This window comes from Leuciscus leuciscus, assembly GCF_965113295.1.
Source record: "Leuciscus leuciscus genome assembly, chromosome: 3".
Lineage (NCBI taxonomy): Eukaryota > Metazoa > Chordata > Actinopteri > Cypriniformes > Leuciscidae > Leuciscus > Leuciscus leuciscus.
Window position 1 is genome coordinate 6,405,284 of NC_138727.1, and position 23,818 is coordinate 6,429,101.

General features: G+C 35.2%; 2 protein-coding genes across 2 annotated transcripts; both read left to right on the plus strand.

Moving 5' to 3' along the window:
* Positions 1–991: 991 nt before the first annotated feature.
* abcb6a (ATP binding cassette subfamily B member 6 (LAN blood group) a) lies at positions 992–15,894 on the plus strand. The gene is made up of 20 exons (XM_082163734.1): positions 992–1,221; positions 2,045–2,594; positions 4,206–4,343; positions 4,424–4,613; positions 5,196–5,288; positions 5,400–5,592; positions 5,825–5,946; positions 7,163–7,272; positions 7,422–7,487; positions 8,871–8,996; positions 10,207–10,283; positions 10,401–10,464; positions 10,547–10,632; positions 10,722–10,779; positions 11,366–11,470; positions 11,632–11,806; positions 12,014–12,126; positions 12,989–13,083; positions 14,573–14,641; positions 14,734–15,894. The coding sequence occupies exons 2-20, from the start codon at positions 2,079–2,081 to the stop codon at positions 14,897–14,899; spliced, it is 2,562 nt and encodes an 853-aa protein (XP_082019860.1). The 5' UTR covers positions 992–1,221; positions 2,045–2,078; the 3' UTR covers positions 14,900–15,894.
* Positions 15,895–16,909: 1,015 nt separating this feature from the next.
* cnppd1 (cyclin Pas1/PHO80 domain containing 1) lies at positions 16,910–23,097 on the plus strand. The gene is made up of 8 exons (XM_082163535.1): positions 16,910–17,091; positions 17,447–17,549; positions 18,179–18,260; positions 19,225–19,345; positions 19,464–19,592; positions 19,754–19,815; positions 20,157–20,274; positions 21,450–23,097. The coding sequence occupies exons 1-8, from the start codon at positions 17,029–17,031 to the stop codon at positions 22,059–22,061; spliced, it is 1,290 nt and encodes a 429-aa protein (XP_082019661.1). The 5' UTR covers positions 16,910–17,028; the 3' UTR covers positions 22,062–23,097.
* The last annotated feature ends 721 nt before the right edge of the window (positions 23,098–23,818 follow it).

Below are 23,818 nucleotides of genomic sequence, written 5' to 3' on the forward strand. Positions count from 1 at the left end.
ATTAATGATTAAAGTCCCTTGTCAATCCCTTAAAATTGTATCTTTGCTCGCCAAAATGTAATATTTAAACGTTTTTTTTTCCTGTGAAAAAACAAGAAGAAGAGTCAAACCTTAAAATAGCTTGAATGTAACTCCACAACCTTGCTTCATTTAAGTATATGCAGAACCATGAATATACAAATGAGCCCCGCCTCCACTCACTCATACAGGCTCGGACAGGATCAGAATGGTAACCATAATTATTTTTATGTAGGCTATCGCTCTCTACAACGTCAGACACATAATAATGATAATTAATATCCCTTTTCTTGTCTACTTTATTAAACAGCTATTAAAGTGTTGCTAATGTTACACAAACCATGTTCCCGCTTTGAAAAGGTAGTTTGTGGTGTAAGACGCGTATTTTAAACTGTCTTTTTTCACTAACGTTACAGTTTTAAGAAGAAAATACTCAATTAATGATGTTGACTTATGAATTTGCTTATGGTTTGTCTTAAAGCATATTAAAAACACACCATAGATAAACAACATTAAAAACTTGATTTTCACCACATGGGGTCTTTAAATTATTGATTTAATTATTGAATAAATTATCTATTCAACTATTTTATTAGTATTATTATGCAAAAGTCATATAAATTAATTGGTCAGAGCCGTTGAAATTTATTTTGTTTCTCTCTCTCTCTCTCTCTCTCTCTCTCTCTCTCTCTCTCTCTCTCTCTCAATACAACAGAGAATTGCAAAGACGCAACAGTATCTATGGCAGATTGGAAACCTTGGAAACATAATGGGGTTCCTTTGAATCCCATTCAAATCTTAGGATGTCTTTTGACTTTTTGTAGACATAAGTAAGAACATGGTGTTTTAAATTGATAAATCCCACAGTTTATTATTTTACAATAAACGGCATTATGAAATAAATCAACGAGGGACTTTGATTGGACCATTCTTACTTGCGCTGAGAAAAGTCACACGTACCACGTGACTGCGTATTGAGGGCGCTAGGACCACGAGGCGTTTGTTTGCCCCGGTGTTATTTATTGTGTAATGGATGCTGGAGTTGAACTGCGTGAGTTTCTGACTGTAGTGTAAGGTCATATACAGCGACAACATACCATGACATGTTTTAGGAGCGCTAACATCATCATAATCCATCTGAGGGGGTAGTTATTCAAGGACGCACACCAAAGACCAGAAGGATCCCACTGACATTGGAAACAGGTTAGTTGATATTCTCACTGGCCTTATAGTTCCCGTGGACGTGGTTTCACACGGTAATACTATGGTACTTTGCATAGGTACTTTGGTATATGTGGTTATAAATAACACTTACAAAGAAGTGGAATTATCATGTTCTTTGTACATGGTACAGTATCATGTATTATGTATGCATGTTTTATCATGGTAGTGTATTAGTAAGTTGGTCACAACACATTCAAATACACATAATAAAACAATGGTATTATATTATAATATAATGCATTATAATCTAAGGTATTATTATAATGACTGGCTCATGAACATCCTCAACAATAAACTATTTTTTTGCTTTTTAAATACGTATTATTATTTATTATGTTTAGTAAAATGAGAACATTTAATATCAATATTAATGTATAATAAATAATAATATGTCATTTTAAAAATCAAGTTTTATGATCGTTGATGTTTTTGTACATGTATGGTAATACTTTGGTATTATTTATAAGTACCTTGTACCATATAACGTTACGACTATGTTAATCGTTATATATCATAGTAGCAGTGTCTGGATTTGGAACTATCACTGTACCATGCAGTTATTTTAGTATTGTTGAGATACTATTATAATATTTATTTTTGTAAAGGTTTAGCAATTAAAAAAAATATATATATTTTAGTTTTTTTTTTTTAAATATGTCTGTATAGTTTTTATTAATTAAAATTTTTGTACATAAATTTATATATCTGATACCGTCCCTGTATTATGGTCCTGCCACAGTATGTTTTTGTTGTGGGAAACACAAGTTTATTTGGTTCCTCCTCACCATATAATTTTTTCCAGATATTCTTTGTGTGGATCCATCATCATCATCATCATGGTGGAGATGAAGAGTTTCTGTGAAGCTGGAGTCTCCATGCAGCAGGTGTGGGTGGACGGCGGTCTGACTCTCTGCTTCTACTTCACCCTGGTGCCGTCCGTCCTCCTCACCCTCTTCTTCCTCTTCGGCACGTTTCTGTGTGTTTGGTACAGCCGCTACGGCACAGACATGGAGCCCAAGTTCATCCCCCGCTCTCGACTCTACCGGCTCCAAGTGGGCCTGTCGGTGCTGCTCGTCCTGCAGGCTCTGGGCTGGATGGTGTTTCGGATCGCTCGCAGCGGAGAGATGCCGGGATACGTGGTCCTGTACGGCTGTCTCTCCATGATTGGCTGGCTTTGGGCCGTGGCTCTTCTGCGTCTGGAGAGAAGGAGGGTTCTGGTGCGGGACAGAACCAGAGGACACAGTTCGGTACTGTTGCTGTACTGGGCCATAGCTTTTGCGGCTGAAAACCTGGCGTTTGTGTCGTGGATGAGCCCTCAGTGGTGGTGGACTCTGGAGACGCCCGATCAACAGGTACGTGTGTTACCTGTATAATTATACATTATTAAACGATAAATAAGTTTAAAAATAAACTCTTGTCTGATAATAAATCTGTTAATAAAATGATTTGCATATGCTAAATTGTTGCAGTAATGTAAATAATTGGGCTTTTTTTTTTTTAAACCTGTTTATCTACCACTAGGTGAAAGGTAATGGCAAAGCTCTCATAAACACAACTCATATTGAGTTATTATGCACCAGATTGTAGTAGTTTTTAGTGTTTTATATTGTATTATCATGTATGTCTGTAGCAAATCCTTCGGCACTGATGCCAATATCCTGGCAAAAGTGAAAGTATTGGAAAGGGGTGGCAGGTGTAGGAATGCTGCTCACACACCATGACTCAGCATTATGGTGATTTTGTGAAAGGATTTTTTATTTACAATACATATTGAGTGACTCTGCAATTCTTTGAATGACTCTGCAATTCTGTCAAGTTTGGATGGTCATTAATAACACAGTATTGTTGAGTCATTTTGTGCTTTTAAACAGTAGTCAGTGACAATATTGTTGAGTCATGGTCATGTCTGGCTGCTTTCCTTTTTTGGCCTCATTGGCCACGCCCCAACCGTTTAGGTTTGACCAATCAGATAACAGTTTTTGTGACACTCCATGAGGTAGCAGTTTTACTCTGCTCACTCTAGTCTTGCTCTAAACTTTGAATGTTGAATGCAAAAGTTGATTGCATATTATATAAAAAAACAATGCATGTTATAAAAATGGCAACCAATTTTGCCAGATTTAACTAAAAGAGCATTTACAAAATTATTCCAGTTTTCAAATTTGTCTCTAAAAAAAAGTTAGCAAATATCTATATGATTTGATTAAATTTAATGTAATATTTTATTTATATATATATATATATATATATATATATATATATATATAAAATATTACATTAAATTTAATAAAATCATATAGATATTTGCTAACTTTTTTTATAAATATAAAATATATAATTAAATATTTATATATTTATATATTCATTAAATTTAATAAAATTGTTATTAATTTATTTGCCCCTTTTACTATATATATTATTATTTTTTTATTTTTTATTATTAAAACGTTAATACATCATCAATATTTATATATTATTAAACTATAAATATGTTTAAAAATCATTAAATAGACAGTATATAATTATACATGTAAATAGACCTAAAACTTAAAACTAAGTCTAAATTTTAACATTTTAATATTATATATGTTTAAATATTTTATGTTTTTTGTATATGCTTTGCTTTAAATTTGGCACCCCATGCTAATGAGACAATTGTTTTTATTTGTAACTTATTAATTAGAGAAGACAAACTCAGTAAGACACACTGGATAAATTGCAGTCAAATCCATGCCACAAAATATTATTATTGTTTTTTTTAAAGCAAAAGAAACCATAAAATCTAAAAACTTTGAAGTAATTTGTTTGCATGCGAACGACCAAAAATCTCAAAATGTGAGACACATTATAGTGATGGTCTTTACTCTTTACACAATATCAGAGATATGTATGATATGATTGTAGCAGATACAAACAATAGCAAATAATAATCGCTTTATGCATATTGTTCATTGTGACTGCAGTTGGAGTTTGCTTTCTGGCTGGTGCGATACTTCAGCTCAGGTCTGCTGTTCCTGTTGGGCCTCAAAGCTCCAGGCTTGCCTCGCCGACCGTACATGCTCCTGGTCAATGAAGACGAGCGAGATGTTGAGCACGGAGCAGTAAGACATTAGATGCACTCTGCTGTTGTCAAATCTGCATAAATCAATACATCATGAATCTCATTAATGCATCTTTTCAGCCTCTCTTGGGTAATTCTGACGAGAACCAGTCTACGTGGAAAGACTTTGGGCAGAAGGTGCGTCTGTTGGTGCCGTACATGTGGCCTAAGGGCAGTGCCGTGCTTCAGCTGCTGGTTCTGCTGTGTCTCGGGATGCTGGCCGTGGAACGCGTCATCAATGTGTTTGTGCCCATCTACTACAAGAACATAGGTGCAGAATAAGAGTCTTGTTCAGTCATGATTGCATTATTTATGGGAAATTATTGTACGTTCGGGTCGGTAGCCCTTTCTTAGTCTTTTTGTCCACACTAGTGCGGGCTTTGCAACAAATTTCTGGAATTATATATTTTATATATGTGAATCACACGTCGCACGGGTATATTTGTGGCAAAAGCCAACAATACATTGTACGGGTCAAAATTATCGATTTTTCTTTTATGCCAAAAATCATTAGGATATTAAGTAAAGATCATGTTCCATGAAGATATTTTGTAAATTTCCTACCGTAAATATATAAAATATTTATTTTTGAGAGTGAATGCAGCACAATCGCCAACATAAATGGACAACTTTAAAGGTGATTTTCTCAATGTTTCGATTTTTTTGCACCCTCAGTTTCCAGATGTTCAAATAGTTGTATCTCGGTGAAATATTGTTATATCCTAACAAACCATACATCAATGGAAAGCTTATTTATTCAGCTTCCAGATGATGCATAAAGCTCAATTTCCCAAAATTGACCCATGTGACTGGTTTTGTGGTCCATATGTACATTATTAATCTCCTTTTTCAGTGAACCAGCTGACAGATGGGAGCTCTTGGAAGACTCTGGCCACTACAGTGTGTGTGTACGGGCTTCTGAAGTTCCTGCAGGGTGGTGGAGCTGGTGAGGGAACATCACCCAATTTAATGATATATTTGTAGTGTGACTACATATCAGTTTACATATCAGTTTGAATCTGACCACAGTCTCCTCTTCATCTTCCTCCCTCTGCAGGAGCGTCTGGGTTTGTGAGTAACATGCGTTCGTTCCTGTGGATTCGAGTGCAGCAGTACACTAACCGTGTGGTGCAGGTGCGTCTCTTCGCTCACCTGCACTCTCTGTCTCTGCGCTGGCACCTGGGCCGCCGCACCGGAGACGTCCTGAGAAGCATCGACAGAGGAACCTCCTCCATCAACAGCCTGCTGAGGTACAGCTGAAAAATCATTTGAAATTTTGACATTAGCTTTAGATAAAATTGTGTCCCGATACCACAAACCTTCTTATCTCGAGGTGTTTGCATTTGGATGCAAGTATAAACAAGGTCAACTTTCCTATATTAGTCTTGGATGCATACAGTCCTGTGTACAGATAGTGTGCTTTTACAGTAAAAGTGATCCCAGTGTCTATTTTCTTGAAATATATTTGGTTTATTCCAACAGCTACATCGTGTTCAGCATCTTCCCCACCATCGCTGACATTATCATCGCCATTATCTATTTTATATCCAATTTCAATGCCTGGTTTGGCCTCATAGTCTTCGTTTGCATGGCCCTCTACCTCAGTGAGTATCTAACAGTGTGTATACATGAACACACACACACACACACACACATTTGTCCTCCCTTATTGTTGCCCCCATTTTAAAATGATTTACATTAGAAATTTGTAATTTTACCTAAAGCACTAAAGCTGCTCCTTGTCAGGTCTGAGTATTAAAAGTACAATTGCATTACTGAAAGAAATTGCATTGAGTGACACTTGAGATCTTGAGAAATATATTGTAATAATATGTTTTTAGTATTTTACTAAAAACTAAATACTAAAGCTGCCCCTTTGAGTATTAAAAGTATAATTGCGTGCTGAATGTATTTATTTATCCAATCTAATCCAACTTAATTTATGAAGCACATAATAAAACAACATAGTTGACCACAGTGCTATGAAAATATGTTTTTAACTGTTTCATAAAGTCATTCAGAGACTATGATTGTCTCAAATACGCTGGTAAACTTATACCATGCAGAGAATGATTGTCCCGTACCCAAAGATCTTGTTTCTTTGAGTTTTGTTTTCTTACACTTATGTTTCAAGTTATACCAGAAGAGCTTGTCTGGCTGTTTCAGATGATTAATTAGAATAATGGATGTGTTTGAAACAGAAATATACTGCCTACTAATTGTAGTTTGTGAAACAGAATGCAGTATCCATACATCTATGCTATATTAGATTAATTTTTTTGTATATATTGGCAACTAAATGAAAAAAACTTAAGTTGAAATACTAAAATTACTTAAAGCTAAATAGAAAAATAGAAAAAAAGACCCCAAAAATCTAATTAAACAACTAAATAAAGGTTAATTAAACATTTTATAAATACTTTAGAAGTAGATAAGTAATACTAAAATATTGTAATTCTGCAATTGGTGCACATTTATGACTTTGTAAATGTTATGTTTAAATTACAGTTCTGGCTACTTAAATATTAGTAAATTAGAAGTAAATATTACTTCTGGCTTATTCGTTACACTGAAAATGTATGGTCAAGTAGTCTAGTGCATTGCATTGTGGGATACAGTGTGCTTTAGTGTGCTGCACAATTCAGCAAATTTAATTTGTATTGTGTGCAAATAGAAAATTCACACACTGTTGTTAACACCATACGACATTCTGCAATCTGCAGGAGTGCAGTTTTGGTTTTCCTCGTCTCAGGAGTCACTAAAGGCAGAAGAAGAGAAATATACCAGATCAGCATTTGATTGATTGACTGTCTCTTTCAGCTCTCACCATCGTCATCACTGAATGGAGAACTAAATACAGACGAGACATGAACACACAAGATAACAATGCCAAATCGAAAGCTGTGGACTCTTTATTGAACTTTGAGACGGTATGGTTTTGCTTTGTTCCCTCTTTGTTTGGCTAAGGTTGGTGTCAGAATATGTGTCGTAAAAAAATAAAAATAAAATTGTGCTGTGCAATATAATGCACGTAATGTGCATTTCATATGGTGTAATTTAATTATGATATTGTTTACAGGTGAAATATTACAATGCAGAGCTTTATGAAGCGAGTCGCTTTGAGGATGCCATCTTGAAATATCAGGTAGTATTTTTTTTTTTTTACGATTGTTTTTTGACTGCTCTCCTACGGAAGAGGATTAGGGCCAAGCAATAATAAAAAAATAAAACCGTCTCGAGATTAAAGTCATTATAATGCGAAATTAAACTCGTTAAATTTCGAGAAAAAAAAGTCGAAATACAATCTTGAGAATAAACTCATTAAATATCGAGAATAAAGTCGTTGTGTTTCGAGAAAAAACTCGTTAAATTTCGAGAAGAAAAACTCTAAATACAATCTTGAGAATAAACTCATTACATTTCGAGAATAAAGTCGTTGTGTTTCGAGAAAAAAACTCGCTCAATTTCAAGAAAAAAGTCGAAATAATCGTGAGAATAAACTCATTCAATTTCGAGAATAAAGTCGTTGTGTTTCGAGAAAAAAAGTCGAAATGAAATGTAGAGAATAACGCATTCGATCAGTGTTCATTGCATAGCCTACTGATAGAGGACATGGCAGAGATGGATGACTTAGTCAAGCTATATTTTAGACTTTCTTTCAGTAACAAAGAAATACTATCAACTTTAGCTAATTATGACAGAATAATAATTAGCATATGAACTTTACAGAGAATTGGCTAGGTCTTTTTAGAAGAAAAAATCAGTCCAATTTGCACGATGTACTCGCTTTTGTCCAACATGAAATGACAATCAGTGGACAAATGCAAGGTTATCGCTGGCTTCACCTACGCGCGATTCATCAAGGTTATCGCTGGCTTCACCTACGCGCGATTCATCAAGGTTATCGCTGGCTTCACCTACGCGCGATTCATCAAGGTTATCGCTGGCTTCACCTACGCACGATTCATCAAGGTTATCGCTGGCTTTACAGGATACCATAAGACGCATTATTAAACTTGTTGATCCTCAAGGTGTGGAATTTCAATGAATGTTAGGATGAATGTGGCCTCAAATCGATCTAAAAATTGAACGCGTTCTTTCTCGGAATTTAATGATTTTTTTCTCTAAATTTAACGAGTTTTTTCTCAAAATTTTACGCGTTTTTCCTCGAAATTTAACGAGTTTATTCTCGAAATTTAACGAGTTTATTCTCAAGATTGTATTTTGACTTTTTTTTCTCAAAATTTTACGCTTTTTTTCTCGAAACACAACGACTTTATTCTCGATATTTAATGAGTTTATTCTCAAGATTGTATTTCGACTTTTTTTTAACGAGTTTAATCTCGCATTATAATGACTTTAATCTCGAGATGGTTTTATTTCTTTTTTTATTTCTTGGCCCTAATCCTCTTCCGTACTCTCCACACCAGATTTGTTATAACGTGTATTTTATAGTTTATTGATTAATAGCTCACACAGGAATAAATCATAAATATCACTTTCGTAATTATATTTTATTTTTGCTCAGGTATCGGAATGGAAGACCAACGCGTCTCTGGCGTTTTTAAACCAAACGCAAAACCTCATCATCGGTTTGGGTCTTCTGACCGGATCTTTGCTCTGTGCGTACTTCGTGACCGAGGGAAAGTTTCAGGTACGAACAGTCAGGACAACTCATCATATCAGGCCACTGCTAGAAACCTCTGAATGGTTTAAAGTAGGAAAAAAAAAGATTTGAAACAAATAAAAAAGGAACATACATTTTTTAAGAAAGTAGTACTTTTATTCAGCAAGGATGCATTAAATTGACCAAAAGTCATAGTAAAGACATATACAATGTTGAAAAAAGATTTCAATTTCAAATAAATTTTTTTTTTTTTATCTTTCTATTTATATGTTAAGCCTGGAAAAAAAGTGTGATGGTTATAAATATATGTAAAAAAAAATATATATTAAGCAGAACAACTGGTTTCAACATTGATGTTAATAAAAATAAATTATTTTTGAGTAGCAAATCATCATATTAAAATGATTTCTGAAGGATCATGTGACACTGAAGACTGGAGTAATGATGCTGAAAATTCAGCTTTGCATCACAGGAATAAATTACATTTTTAAATATATGAATCTACAAAACACAGTATTACAGTATTTGCATGCTGTACTTTAGATCAAATAAATGCAGTCTTTTTGAGCATAAGACCCCAAACTTTTGATTGCTAATGTACATTAATAAAATAGATCTGGCTTTAAAAAAAATTGTTCTGGCTTTAAAATCTGATTGGATTAGCAATCAGATTTTAAATTGCACACCTGTAAGACACATCAATTGAATTCCGTTGTAATGCTTCTTTCTTAAGCTTTTATGCTGCTTTGCAATAATCAACAGCCTACAGTTTGGCTAATGCACTAAAAGATTTTGATTAAAGTTTGAGATTGTGATTGAAATGCCAATGTGGAATTTCCACTCCAGACTTACTCATGAGGATTTACATGCCTAATGTCAGAGTTCACTGTCTCTGAAGCATATTTTATTGGAGTGTGGTGGGTTTAATGGCTTGAGAAAAAGTTATTAATCTAACAGTTGCAAAAAAAAAAAAAAGTTTAATGAAGTGCAGAATTGATTTTTTAAAAATATATAATTGTAATGTCTTTTAATACATTTTAAAATAAAATAAGAACTTAAATAAAAACTTAAATAAAAAAGAACAAATTTAAAATACTTCAATTAAATATTAATATCTTGAATTTTTATTAATATAATTTTAATTGTATTAAATATTATTTCAATATTGTAATTATTATTTTTTATTTTTTTTTCATCTTGTGTCATGAACTGCTTGTAACTCGTGGTGGTCTTCCAGGTTGGAGATTATGTGCTGTTTGGAACATACATCATCCAGCTCTACACTCCGCTCAACTGGTTCGGAACATACTACAGGTATGGAGCTTTTTTTCGTCTTGTTTAATAGTTCATCATCCGTTTATAGATCACTATTTATATGCGTTTTTCAAAAGAACAAAGACGACAGTAAGCATGTATCTTCTCCTTGAACAGAATGATCCAGAACTCCTTCATCGACATGGAAAGCATGTTCAAGCTCTTCACTGAGGATGAGGAAGTGAGTGGAGGGTTTTCTTTGAAATTCAGTTTAGAGAAGCTTTTGAATAATTAATGACATGTTATTTGGGGTTTTTGTTTAGGTGAAGGATGACGTCAACGCAGGAAGCCTCTACTACAGACATGGGAAAGTAGATTTTGAGAATGTCTTCTTCAGCTACACGCAAGGGTAATTATGTATTTCTATTATTCTTTATTATTATTATTATTAGAGTAATTACAAATGACCAGTGTTCTCTGAATCGGATATTTTTGCAGCAAGGAAATTCTAAAAGACGTCTCTTTCACCGTCCTTCCCGGACAGACGGTCGCACTTGTAAGTCTGTTCTGTTTTATACATCCTTTAAAAGTCGTGCTGCTGTTAATGCCTTTTCTGCTTTGTCTTGGTATATACACTGCCGTTCAAAAGTTTGGGGTCGGTACGATTTTTTAAATTATTTTGAAAGTCTCTTATGCTCACCAAGACTGCATCAAAAATACATAAAAATTGTAATATTGTGAAATATAATGTAATATATTCCTGTTATGACAAATCCAAATGTTCAGCATCATTACTCCAGTCTTCAGTGTCACATGATCCTTCAGAAATCATTCTAATATGATGATTTGCTGCTCAAGAAATATATTTATTATGATTATCAATGTTGAAAACAGTTGTGCTGATTCATATTTTTGTGGAAACTGATATGTTTTTTTCTATTCTTTGAATAGAAATTTCAAAAGAACAACATTTATTTGAAATAGAAATCCTTTGTAACAATATAAGTGTCTTTACTGTCACTTTTGATCAACTTAAAGCTAAGTATTAATTTCTTTAAAAAATTAAACTGACCCCAAACTTTTGCGCGCGCGCGTGTGTGTGTGTGTGTGTGTGACTCACGACTCTTTGGGTTTTTTTTCAGGTCGGACAGTCTGGATCAGGAAAGAGCACCATCATCCGTCTGCTTTTCCGATTTTATGACGTTCAGGGCGGGTGTATAAAAATAGACGGTCAAGACATCTCAAAGGTGAGATGTGAGATCAAACCTGCCATTGGCTTGTAATACCCAAACCTGTCCCTTCATGAGCATGTGGAGGGATATTTTGTCCTTTTGTATTTTATGTTTCACATTTGTTTCTGGGAAGCTCTCGTGCGCTGTGTTAATTCATACGTCTGGTTGTGTCTCAGGTGAAGCAGTCCTCTCTGCGCGCTCACATTGGGGTCGTCCCTCAGGACACCGTCCTGTTTAATGACAAAATCCGGGACAACATCCGTTACGGTCGAGTTGCTGCTACTGACCAGGAGGTGGAGGAGGCCGCGATTGCCGCTGACATCCATGACAAAATCATAACTTTCCCGGACGGTGAGAACCATTTTCGGCATTGAAAAAGTAGAATTAAACTGTAAGCAATGAATATAAGTAGGAGGTCTGAAACACGCTCTGATTATTTTGAGTCATTGTGCAGGACAGAAAGCATCATTTTGTTTTTATGCCATACATTCGGCTCATGTTGAGTCTAGATCATGTTTGAGTTCATAGCTGATATTCATAATTGTTTTATATTTGTAGGCTATGACACTCAGGTGGGTGAGAGGGGGCTGAAGTTGAGCGGAGGAGAGAAGCAGAGAGTCGCCATCGCTCGCACCATCCTCAAAGCGCCTCAGATCATCCTCCTCGATGAGGTACGTCACCAGTGCATTATGGGAGAATACACACACAGTCGTTTTAGGATGAGGGAATTATCCCTGTTTTGCATGATTTCTTGTTGGGAGATTTTTTTTAAACTTGTTTTAGCAAGTTTAGGTTCAAAAGTTGTATTTATTAGTTTTATTACCAGTAATACTGTTATTCAGCAAAGACACATTAATTTGACAAAATGTGTCAGTAAAAATATTTATGTTTCAAAAGATTTCTATTTCAAATAAATTCTGTTTTTTTTTTAAAACTTCATATTCATCAAAGAATCCTAAACAAAAATATATCATGGTTTCCACAAAAATATTAAGCAGCACAACTGTTTTCAACATTGATAATAATCAGAAATGTTTCTTGAGCAGCAAATCAGTATATTATTAGTATGATTTCTGAAGGATCATGTGACACTGAAGACTGGAGTAATGATGCTGAAAATTCAGCTTTGAATCACAGGAATAAATTACATTTTAAAATATATTGAAATAGAAAACAGTAATTTCAATTGTAATAATATTTCACAGTATTTTTGATCAAATAACTGCAGCCTTGGTGAGCATAAGAGACTTTAAACAACATTAAACAAATTGAATCCCAAAATGTTTAATGTTAGTGTGTCAAAAAGGGAAAAAAAAGCAACAAATTCACAGTAGTGAAGAATTCTGAACCAATGAAATTTCAGTGGAAGAGGCAACTCCGCTTTAACGGACAGAAACAGAGAACAAGCACCCAATAATAAGTCTTTTTGTGATTAGAGCAAAAAACTTTGGTTAGGACCAGTTTTCTGGCCAGTACTCAAGTACTTTAAAAAAAAAATTATCATGGACTAATTGTCTCATCCTCTACCAATAGGCCACGTCTGCTCTAGACACACAGACTGAGCGAAATATCCAGGCATCGCTGGCTAAAGTCTGCACCAACAGAACCACCATTGTGGTGGCACACAGGTAACCACATGATTAAAGGACAAGTTCGGTATTTTACACTTAAAGCCATGTTTACAGATCGTTTCTGATGAAATAGAACGGTTAAGATTGAAATTTGGACACATGCTGCTGTCCCGAGAATTTTAGGTTTCTTTCTATTTAAAGAATTTTAAATCTTAACCGTTCTATTTCATCAGAAACGATCTGTAAACATGGCTTTAAGTGTAAAATACCAAACTTGTCCTTTAAATGATTAATGAGAGTATGATGTTTTAACGTGCAGTGAATGTTGAACAACAATAATCCGGCGCCTTTTAAAGGGGTTAAGAGAGTTTTTACTCAAATCAACTCCCATCAATTATCACAGTTAAAGCATAATTCATAAAACATGATATTAAGGTCTTTTATACATTACAGGATTTCTTATTGTATAACGCTATAGGCCGCTTTCACACAGCGCGTTGATCCCGGGAAATTGCCGTAAAATTGCTAGAGTGCCTTTTGTGTGAACGCAAACACGTCCCAGGATGGATGCCGGGATCGATTCCTCAATCGGGATCGATAGGCCGTTTCTCAATATGCGTTCTTGTCTGTACTTGTGTTCTTGTGGACTTGTGAAACGTCATCAATCGCTGCCCAAGGACTGTCCCAATACACAAGTTTGCAGGTTAAAACGGTTAAAAATCCCGGAAGTGTTCTTGACACGCCCATTTTACCGAGGATGCATAGGTTGGTAACTTGTGTGAACTTGACGGCAGAAATATCCCAGCATTCATTTCGGCATTCGAGGAACGAGAGGTCAATACCATAGTCAATACAGCAAGTCGTTCTTCTAGAATTTCGTACGCTATTTCATCACTAAATTCACTTCTGAGAACATTTGTAATGCGAGAAATCAACTGTGTAGATTTCAAATATTGGCATTTTTCTCAAATTTATGGCGAATCGAAAATGTGCTCAAACGTTTTCGGAAGTGAGAATCTCCATAAGCGTTGCTTTATTGTTATGAATATACATTACATTGTAGTGTACAGTTGTAGAGTAATCCCTTGAGCTGAGGGTAGGCTTGGGCGATAAAGCCTGGCTGTTATAGTCAATAATTCTCGTTATGTTTGGGTACACATCGACACATCGTCTCAAACTGTCAGCAGCGTTCTGTGTGCTCGTCACCTTGCGAGTTAATTCTTCCAAGAACAACTAGCAAGAGCGTTCTCCCTAAGAACACAAGTCCGTTCTTTGCATTCTTGATTTTGAGAAACACCCATAGTAACAATGCCGGGATCAGTCTTGGAACGCGCCCTGTGTGAACAAAAGCCAATGCCGTAAGGGGTGTGTCGTAGTGATAACTTTGATAACCACGTGTCTTTACGGGATGTGTGTGAACACACTCACAGATTCCGGAAAATCACTGGCAGTGTGAATGAACCAAAATCAAACGAATCACATTATCCGTGTATTTTCCGGAATCTCCGTGTGAAAGGGGCTTAACTCTGATGTGCATCTATTGTAGATTGTCGACTATCATTGGAGCCGACGTGATTCTTGTGCTTCGTGATGGGCACATTGTGGAGAGAGGAAGGTGAGTTTATTCACTAGTGCGCTGAACACAAAGTCCGACTCGCTAATACATGAACTATGCGGTTTAAAGTCCAGCATTACTGCTTGTCGTAGGCATGAGGAGCTGTTGGCGAAGGGAGGGCTGTACTCTGACATGTGGATGAAACAGCAGCAGGTTCAGGATTCAGACTCCGCCTCTGACAGCGAGACTAAAGACAGGAAATCAGAGAAACTGCAGCCACAAACATCCACTACAGGAACAGGACACAAGGGACACTAGATGCGTGATGGGACCTGGTTTATGTGCATTTTTAAGCTCGCCCAATGCTGTTGTGGCATATTAGATTTATAATTATTTAATAGTATACATTTCTTATGTTTTTTTGACAGTTCTCAAAAGTGCCCCATTTTGCTTAAGGATTTATTTATAAGATATTTAAGTCCTTACATTTTTTTTTTTTTTTTTTTATATATATATATATTTCTTTGCATTCACTTTCCACTCATTTTATTCTAAGTGCATTTATAATCATAAATAATATGGCCATCAATGAGAGAAGACTGACAGAGTTATTGTACATTGTATAAATCCCTCCATATCTATAACTTTAGGCAATACATTGCTGACACATTATTATGATGAATATTGATGAAATTCTGTTATTTAAATGAATTTCTGTGGTTGCATTGATTCGACGATGCTTCCGATGTGCTGTTCTTTGTAAGAGGAAAACTGCTTGTTGTTGTAAATATGCTCATATTCTTTGAGGCTTTATTTAATTTGAAAATGGATAATTATATTTCTGGTGCCATTGTATATCAGTAGATACTAATAATGCTGATATTTGAATTTCTATTCAATTTGAATGTAGGACTAAGTTTTAAGCAAAGGGGAAAACACTCGTCAATCAATTTTAATGTTGATTTCTGACATTATGCACATTCGTCTGACTTTTTTTTTTTTTACTGTCTTTATGATCGTTTGTGTGGTTAAAGATCATATTTTCTTATGCTGTGTGTGTGGAGTGGTACTTAGGTGCAATAAACTGCTGTACTGTACAACTTCAGTTCATCAAAGGGACAAAGGAGATCACTCACTTTATAGCATTTTGACTAAACTCAGGGGACAAGGTTGCAATGAGCCATTGTGATGTGTTTTTAGTCATGGAAAAAGGAAAATAGCCTTGTATAAAGTAATTCAGTCGTGACTGGCTTGAGTCAAAAAAATTGTGTGTGTTTTATTGTACAATAAAGCTAGAAACTTGCATATGTTTATATTAATGTTTATTCTGCTTACTGATAATCCATTATTCTGTGCATAAAATATTCTCTGTATTGTACATTAAATTCAAATACGTGTAGTCCCTTTATATTTTGTTTACAAATTAAAATACCCATTTTATATACATTATATACATACACACACACACATAAACATACATAAATACATGTGTGTGTGTTTGTTTAATTATTGGTATGGTTATATTGATCTCAAGTGCTGATCATGGGCGTTTTGGGATTAGTTTGTTTACACAATATATGAAAATGTAAAGAAATGTGGAATAAAAGGTTATTTATTTGGATTAAAAAAAGATCACCTACAGAAATGTAACAACAACAGTTCTGCCAGTTATCATAAATATCACCAATCACAGCACAGGTGTGTATGAATAGCTGGAAACTATGGCTCGTGAATATGAAATACCGTGCGTGATTGGACGCTTGACTGAGTGAGGCGAACATTGAATGCGAAGCATGAAGAACTTCATGAATCTTTTGCCATAATAGGACAGGTAAACTATCATAATACCGATCTAGAAAAAACTTGGAAAAGTAACACACACACAAATGCTTCTTTCCTCTAGTGGGCGCTTTACGGTCAAAAAGACGAAATACTCCACTCAAATCTATTTCTACATTGAATAAAACATATTTTAAATATATTACTCCGAATGTGAATTACTTGACATATATAAATTAAATTTCCTTTCGCAATCTGAAATACAATAATTTTAAAAATGCCTCAATTAGCGAGTAATCATAAACGACTGCGATTGGCCCATTCACAACAGCGGTGTTTCGTGATAGATAACACCGAGGAACGTTAATAATAGCCTTTGAATACAATTTCACACAAAAATATTCACTGTACCTGACATATTAGAAACCATAAATATGTTTGACCCAACTTCCGTCCATTAAAAGTCCCGCCCCTGTCAGAACAACACATTAACTGCTGTTTACGCTCTTTTACTCTGTTTCTACACAGCTGAGCGCATTGACTTGCGTAACTGTGATTCTGAATACGCTGCAACGTATCTGTCACGGTAGAGATAGGGCGCCTCCTCGACGCCTTTCTTCGGCCTTTCTGTGTTTTCAGCCCCTTTAAATGAACGTTGGAGGCCCAAAATGGATTTCGGCGATTTGTTTGATGAGCGGACGTTCACATTTTCTGACTTTCAAGAGTTTACGGTCAGTATCTTGGATGTTGTTGTTCCGGTTGCGCTGCTTTGGCGGGTGACCGGGAAACTCACGCGAAACTGACTGATACAAGAACTTGTGTATTTAAATAATGTCCTTCCTTCATTTAAAGCCCAGAATATTAGACTGGAAGAAAATGATTACTCGTAAATATAGCAAATGTCTCCTTTTTTAGTACTGTAAGACAGTAACTTTTTGCTGTGAGTATTCTAACTGTTAGTTCGAGGCTTCATAATAATAGGCCCAATGTTTAGGTCTGAAGAAACTCGCACACCAGTACTTCTGTTATTGCTTTAATGATGTTAAGACATATAACGTATCTTTTGCATTCTGTCATCCTGATCAGTTCCTGCCTAGACACGAGCATTGGTCAGAGAGAGTAAGGAAACGACTGTATTATGGTCTTGATTCTGACAGCCCGTTGGATGCTTTATCTTGTCCCATGACAGGTGAGTTGGCTAGTAAAACTAGTGCAAACTACAGTAGTCAACATTTGAAGTGGATCAGAAAAGTTCCTCAAAGTTGTCTTAAGACAAGAGCGGGAATTGTTCAAAATTCGCAAAGTAACGTTATAACTTTGATGAAAGGTTTTGATCCACTTCACATGTTGACTACTGTAGTAGTTTGCACTGTTGTTGCATTTTTGTACAACTAATGCAATGTCATTTAAGTTGTCTTCTTCATATAACTGCTTGTTTTGTCTCCTGTGTTTACGTGGAATATTTCTTGAAACATTACGTAATATTTTAATCTAATAATTTAAATTAAATAATTTTAGATTTGTTTTACATTTTTACAATGATGTGCATGATGTTGTTTAAATATTTAAGTGATTTAAATTAACTATAAGATTATTATGTTAATAATTAAGAATATTTTTATTATGACTTAATTATTACCTTTATTATACTCCTTGGTCTTTGCATGAAATTGATTGGGGTCAAGCAAAGTTTGTATATCATTGCATTCCTAGATTTGCCCATGTTTGGGTTGATCGTTTTTAACATATATATTCAATACATATGATAGTTACTGCTAGATCGAGTATACACTTCACTCATAATTGTATTTCCTCTAGATATTGCTGTGGAACTGCTCCAGAAATCTGCCCCAAGTCCCATAAGGAAACTTCACAAGAAATACGCTGCACATGTGGCCAGGTAGGATTACCTCATTACAATACATGCTGTATATTAGGGCTGTGCGATTAATCAAAATTTCAATCAATTTTGGCTTCCAATGATTATGAAAACAAGATAATCGAGGTAAACCGATTATTGTGCCACTGCCGTATTCCGTCCAGCACATCTTCCTTTCCTTCACAGCGGTGCGCTTTCATTCCTCCCTAAAAGTTAACATCCAAATATTGTGAGTGAGTGTTGTAAAATGCAGTCAACTGTTGCTAAACTGCGGGATCATGTGTTTGATATTAAACAGTGTTATTAAAAGCGCATTAAGCTGCAAAAGAGACACTGTTCTTTTGTCTTAAGTTATTGTACACAGTTGAGAAAGAAAATGCGTGTGTAACAGTGTATTGGATCCGTGCATTAGCTCTTAAAGTGACAGCAGCCTAATAATCCTGCTGTAGTCTGTCTTTAATGATAATTAAACAACAAATGACAAAGGAAAATCTTGACAGAATAACTTAAGTAGCTTTAATAAGGTTAATCTATATTTAATATGTACAGTAAGACTGCAGTGTTATTTTACATTTAATTATTAATATCTTAATAATTATATTAATATATTAATATCCTAATCTTAAATTATCTGAATACCTCTGTTAGTACCTCTTTTTTGTAATTAGTTTCTTTGTTCTTATTGTATTGTTGACTGTTAACTTGTACAATTTATAATTTTTAGGACCTTTTTCTAACATTAGTTAGGCCTAACCTTGTATTACTTTTTACTGAAGTATTGATAATTGTAAAATTTAACTGATATTAAAACTTACTCATCATACGAAGTAAGATCATATCGCCTGCAAATAATCGTGTTAAATAATCGTGATTTCAATATTGACCAAAAATAATCATGATTATTATTTTTGCCACAATCGAGCAGCCCTACTGTATATGTTAAATATTCACTGTATCAATATCAAACCCTTTTTTTGTGTTACAGGGAAGCATGTATATCTCCTTGCGCTATGATGTTGGCCTTGATATACATTGAAAGACTGCGACACAGAAACCCTGAATACCTGCAACAGATCTCATCCTCAGACCTCTTTTTGATATCCATGGTATGCACATCCAAGCATTTTTATTAGCTTTATTTTTTTCTGGTTTGCTATTCTGGTCAATTTCAATGATGCTGTTGGTGATAATCATATTTCTCTGAATTGCTCCTGTCGTCTCCAGATGGTTGCCAGTAAGTATTTGTATGATGAAGGAGAAGAGGAGGAGGTTTTCAATGATGAATGGGGTACTGCGGCCAAACTGGATGTTCAGACTGTCAACACTCTAGAGATGAACTTCCTCAATGCGATCGTAAGCGTGACTTTGCAAAGAACCACAGCTATTTAAAGTAGTTTGGCTTGTTTTGTCCTTTTATGTAGAATTTTATAAGGCTAATACTGGACTAGGTTTCATTGTTAGTTGTGATTTTTCTATTGAAACTGATTTTAAAACAAGATCTTTCACATTTACAGGACTGGAACCTCTTCACCGAGCCCAGTGACTTCTTTAAAGTCCTCAGTAAGGTGGAAACCAGGTTGGTTAACACGCACTTACTGTGTCGTACATCTAATATCATCCTTATGCGCTTTGAGTGAACAACCCTACAGGCCTTTAAGAGGTCACAGCATTTTTGTTCTTTTCAAAAGATCACAGATAATTTTAGATGGCATGACCTGTTTTAATAGCTTTTACTGGGCAGTGGCTCCCTTGGGCTTAATGCAGCTGCCCTTTTTAGTCTAATCTGTTTCTCAGAGTGATTTTGAGGAGCAGTGCATTTAAGTTCTGACTGAGTCATGTGCTCATTTTGTTGTTACAGTGTTATTATGAGTTCCAATGTAAAAAGATCAAATATTTTACTGTGCTTTGTCCCTGCAGCATTGCGGAGCGGCAAGGTATGAAGCGAGGCTGGTTCACCTACACGGATCTCTGCGTCCTGTTGGAGCAAACCAATTGGAGGGAAGCCCTATCAGCTATCTACCAGCACTTTACCAAGGTGAACAATCATAGCTAAAACCCGTATGAGCTCATAAATGCACCAAAAAAGTAGCTCATATAATATGTGCACTGTATTCCAAGTCATCTAAAGCCTGAAAATCTTCCCCATATTTGCACTCACATCTCATTTGATTCAAATTTGGTTCATCAAGACTGTTTTGACATCAGTGATATTTCACAATGGGGCAAGAGAGAAGATTTGGAGCAAATACCAGATTAAATTTTGGTCTGTTCCTCACACTAAAGCAATTGTATGGATTAAGAAACAATATTTGTAATCGTGTTTAATTAGAGGCTGCACAATTTGAGGAGAAAAAAATTGTGCTTTTTAAAGTGTTTACTGTGCATGTTTTTTAGGGTGGCACAATTTGGACAAAAATTTATTTATATATCAATGTGACTATAAAATAATTAGTGTATATATACTGTATAATATACTGTATAATATAAAAATTTGTACAACTAAATTACTACGTAATATTTATTATTGTGAATTGTGCTTTTTAAAAGAAATTGTGCAAATTGCGCTTTTTAAAGTGTTTAATGTGCATGTTTTTTAGGGTGGCACAATTTGGACAAAAATGTATTTATATATCAATGTGACTATAAAATAATTCATATATATATATATATATATATATATATATATATATATATATATATATATATATACTGTATAATATCAAAATTTGTACAACTAAATTATTAAAATAATAAATATTACTACTGTATTATTTCACTGTAAAATAAAATTAGTATTTAAGAAAAAATATATTTATATTATGCTAAAAATAATTATAAAATTACAATACTAATATGTATGGCTGTAATTTCTTCTATTTCAAACGTTAAACCAATTGAGCTTTAGTTTTGGTGGTAATCTGTTGGGAGCCCTTAAAGTGCTTCTCATTATTATCAGTTTGAAAAGATGGTTTGTGTTTCATTTACAAATGCACGTTATAAGCACCCCAAACTCTCAGCACTTGTAGAGTTCATGTGGAGCAACATTAGCTGCATACCGAGCCACGAACACAGTGCCACACTTCCCTCTAAAACCTGCAGCGCATATATTTGTTCACATCCTTTGCGATGTGATAACCGCACTAAGCTATATCACGATTAACTGTGCAGCCCTATCTTTAATCAGTTATCGTGTTCTTTGTCTTCCTTCAGATTACCTGTATGTTGGGTCTCCTGTACTTGACTAGCGTAGCCGGTCTCATCGCTTCTTCCGCTGTGATCCACCAGCTCAGTCGTCTTCCCAACACCAGCCACACTTACTTGGACCCGATTAAGCACACATCCATTCAGACACCAGCAGTCCTTCCTGACACTCGGCCAACCTTAAACCTCAATTGCTGCGTCCTGACCAACGACAGCTTGAAGCCGCGGCCCACCGTCGTGCCAGAGCAGCTGGTTCCTCCTACCTCTTCATCCTATCAGAACATGGTGCTCTGCCTCTGGGGCTCCATCCTCTCTACCTTTTCCTACTCAAACCCCTCGTTGGACATCCAGCCACAAGACTGTTTGGTATCTGAAGTGATCTGTCACGGTCACACGGGCGGTTTCCCCCAATTCGCGATCGCCCGCAATGGCTCGACGACTCTTTCCTCGCCGTGGTATGCCCGTCTCACGGCGCATTGGCTCGGGTTAGGTCAGTTTAGCATAGGCCTGATGTTTCCAGACCCCCATGTTAGCTCAATGCCACCATTTCAAAGACACCCATGTTGCCCAGAGACTACTTTGCCATTTGGGAAATTGCCATCTCTTCTAATGCCCGGTTAAGATGAGTCCTAGAGCAAAATAAAACCAGCTAAGTTTACATACGCAGTCGACTCCCTAGGTTTTCCTTGTAGTAAATGAACCAGTGATATAGGTTGGTTATAACCGGGTTGTGGTGGGATAGTATGTTGGATAGAGGGAAGTGAGGAGGTTTATTACAGAAGTGGCATATGCTGATCGACAGTGAATTTTGACGTGTGTGATGCAGTGAGTGCACACTAATGCAGTATGAATGAACAGGCTTTCTTTTCTTTTCCGGCGGACGGGTTTCTTTTCTTTTCTTTTTTTTTTTTTTTTAGCTGTTACATGAAACCTCCAAAAGCACCCAAACAAAAATAATGCTTATAGTAGTTACATAAGTTAACAAAAGGGTCTGCTCTTATGCCGGAAGTGCGTGCTCTTGTTATGAGTAGCTTGTTTGGCTGAGGAGGGCTGTATTGTTATGAAGTTTCTTCCTGTGAAAGCCTTTATTTTCAAGTTGGGAAAATTGTTTGAATTTAAACCTGGTTTTGTTCACTTGGTTTCAGAGAGGACTGGTAGAAGACAAGCAAAAAGGGATCAGTTTTACAGTTATACAATTTAGTTTAAGATAGATCTAAGATTTCTAATGTTCAGATAGTTGATGCCACATACATCATCCACAAAGCATTCATCATAGAATGCAACCGTTTTGTAAAAAAATCCTCAGTATTTTGATATCCTAAAGTAATAACATATTGGAATTGCTGAACGGGCTAATTCAATAGATTTATTTGGGTTCATTGCTTGACTTTGTTAAGTTTAATTTGGCTTTATTTTATGTTCTTTAAATGTAATAATAAAGTAAAGTATATATTATTAGGGCTTGGGTATAAAAATGCACCATTTAACACCTGATTTTGTGATCTTTTACATATCCACCATAATTTGTTCATGACAAAAATTTGACTATTTTCATGACTTATATTTTCTGTCCCATTTTGTACATTTTGTATAGAAATTATAAAAAGAACATATTATAGCTGCAACAATGGAAGTAATAAAAACATCTTAATCTCAATCCTGGTTTGTATGTCTTTTTATTATTGCTATTTATATTTATTTTTGTGGAATAGAAAATGTTTTAAGCATGGATTTGTAGAATGCATATTGCTTTATTTTTATTTTTATTTATCCTTTATTTAACCAGGAAAAGCCCATTAAGATTAAAAATCTCTTTTGCAAGGGAGACCTGGCCAAGATAGGCAGCAGAATTACATCACATCATTACATACGTACAAGACACACACAAAAAAACATGAAAATAAAAACAAATAAATTAATAGAAACAGTTTGAAAGCCAATTATGCACTTACAATGAAATCTCAATTAAAACATTGACATGTGAGGGAGTCCAACTCAAAACATCTCATTCTTAACTTAAAAACACTCAAAGGAATCAATTTACTAAGTTTTAAGTTGTTCTGCAGCAAATTCCATGTAAAGGGAGCAGAATAAACAAAGGCCTTTTTACCCAGCTCAGTTCTAACATGTGGGACAGAAAGCAAAACAACAGCCTGAGAACGGAGAGAATAATGACCAGCACTTTATACTAAACGGTTGTAATTTTTCACTTCAGAGACTTTGGGGGGCATGATTTAATTGCTGTATTATTATTTTTTCAATCATTTTATACATTATTTATAGATAGACAGACAAAATGATCAATACTTTTACATTTAGAACATGAAGTTTTCTCATTCTTTAAAAGTAGGGATGCACAGATATGAAAATTTCTGCCC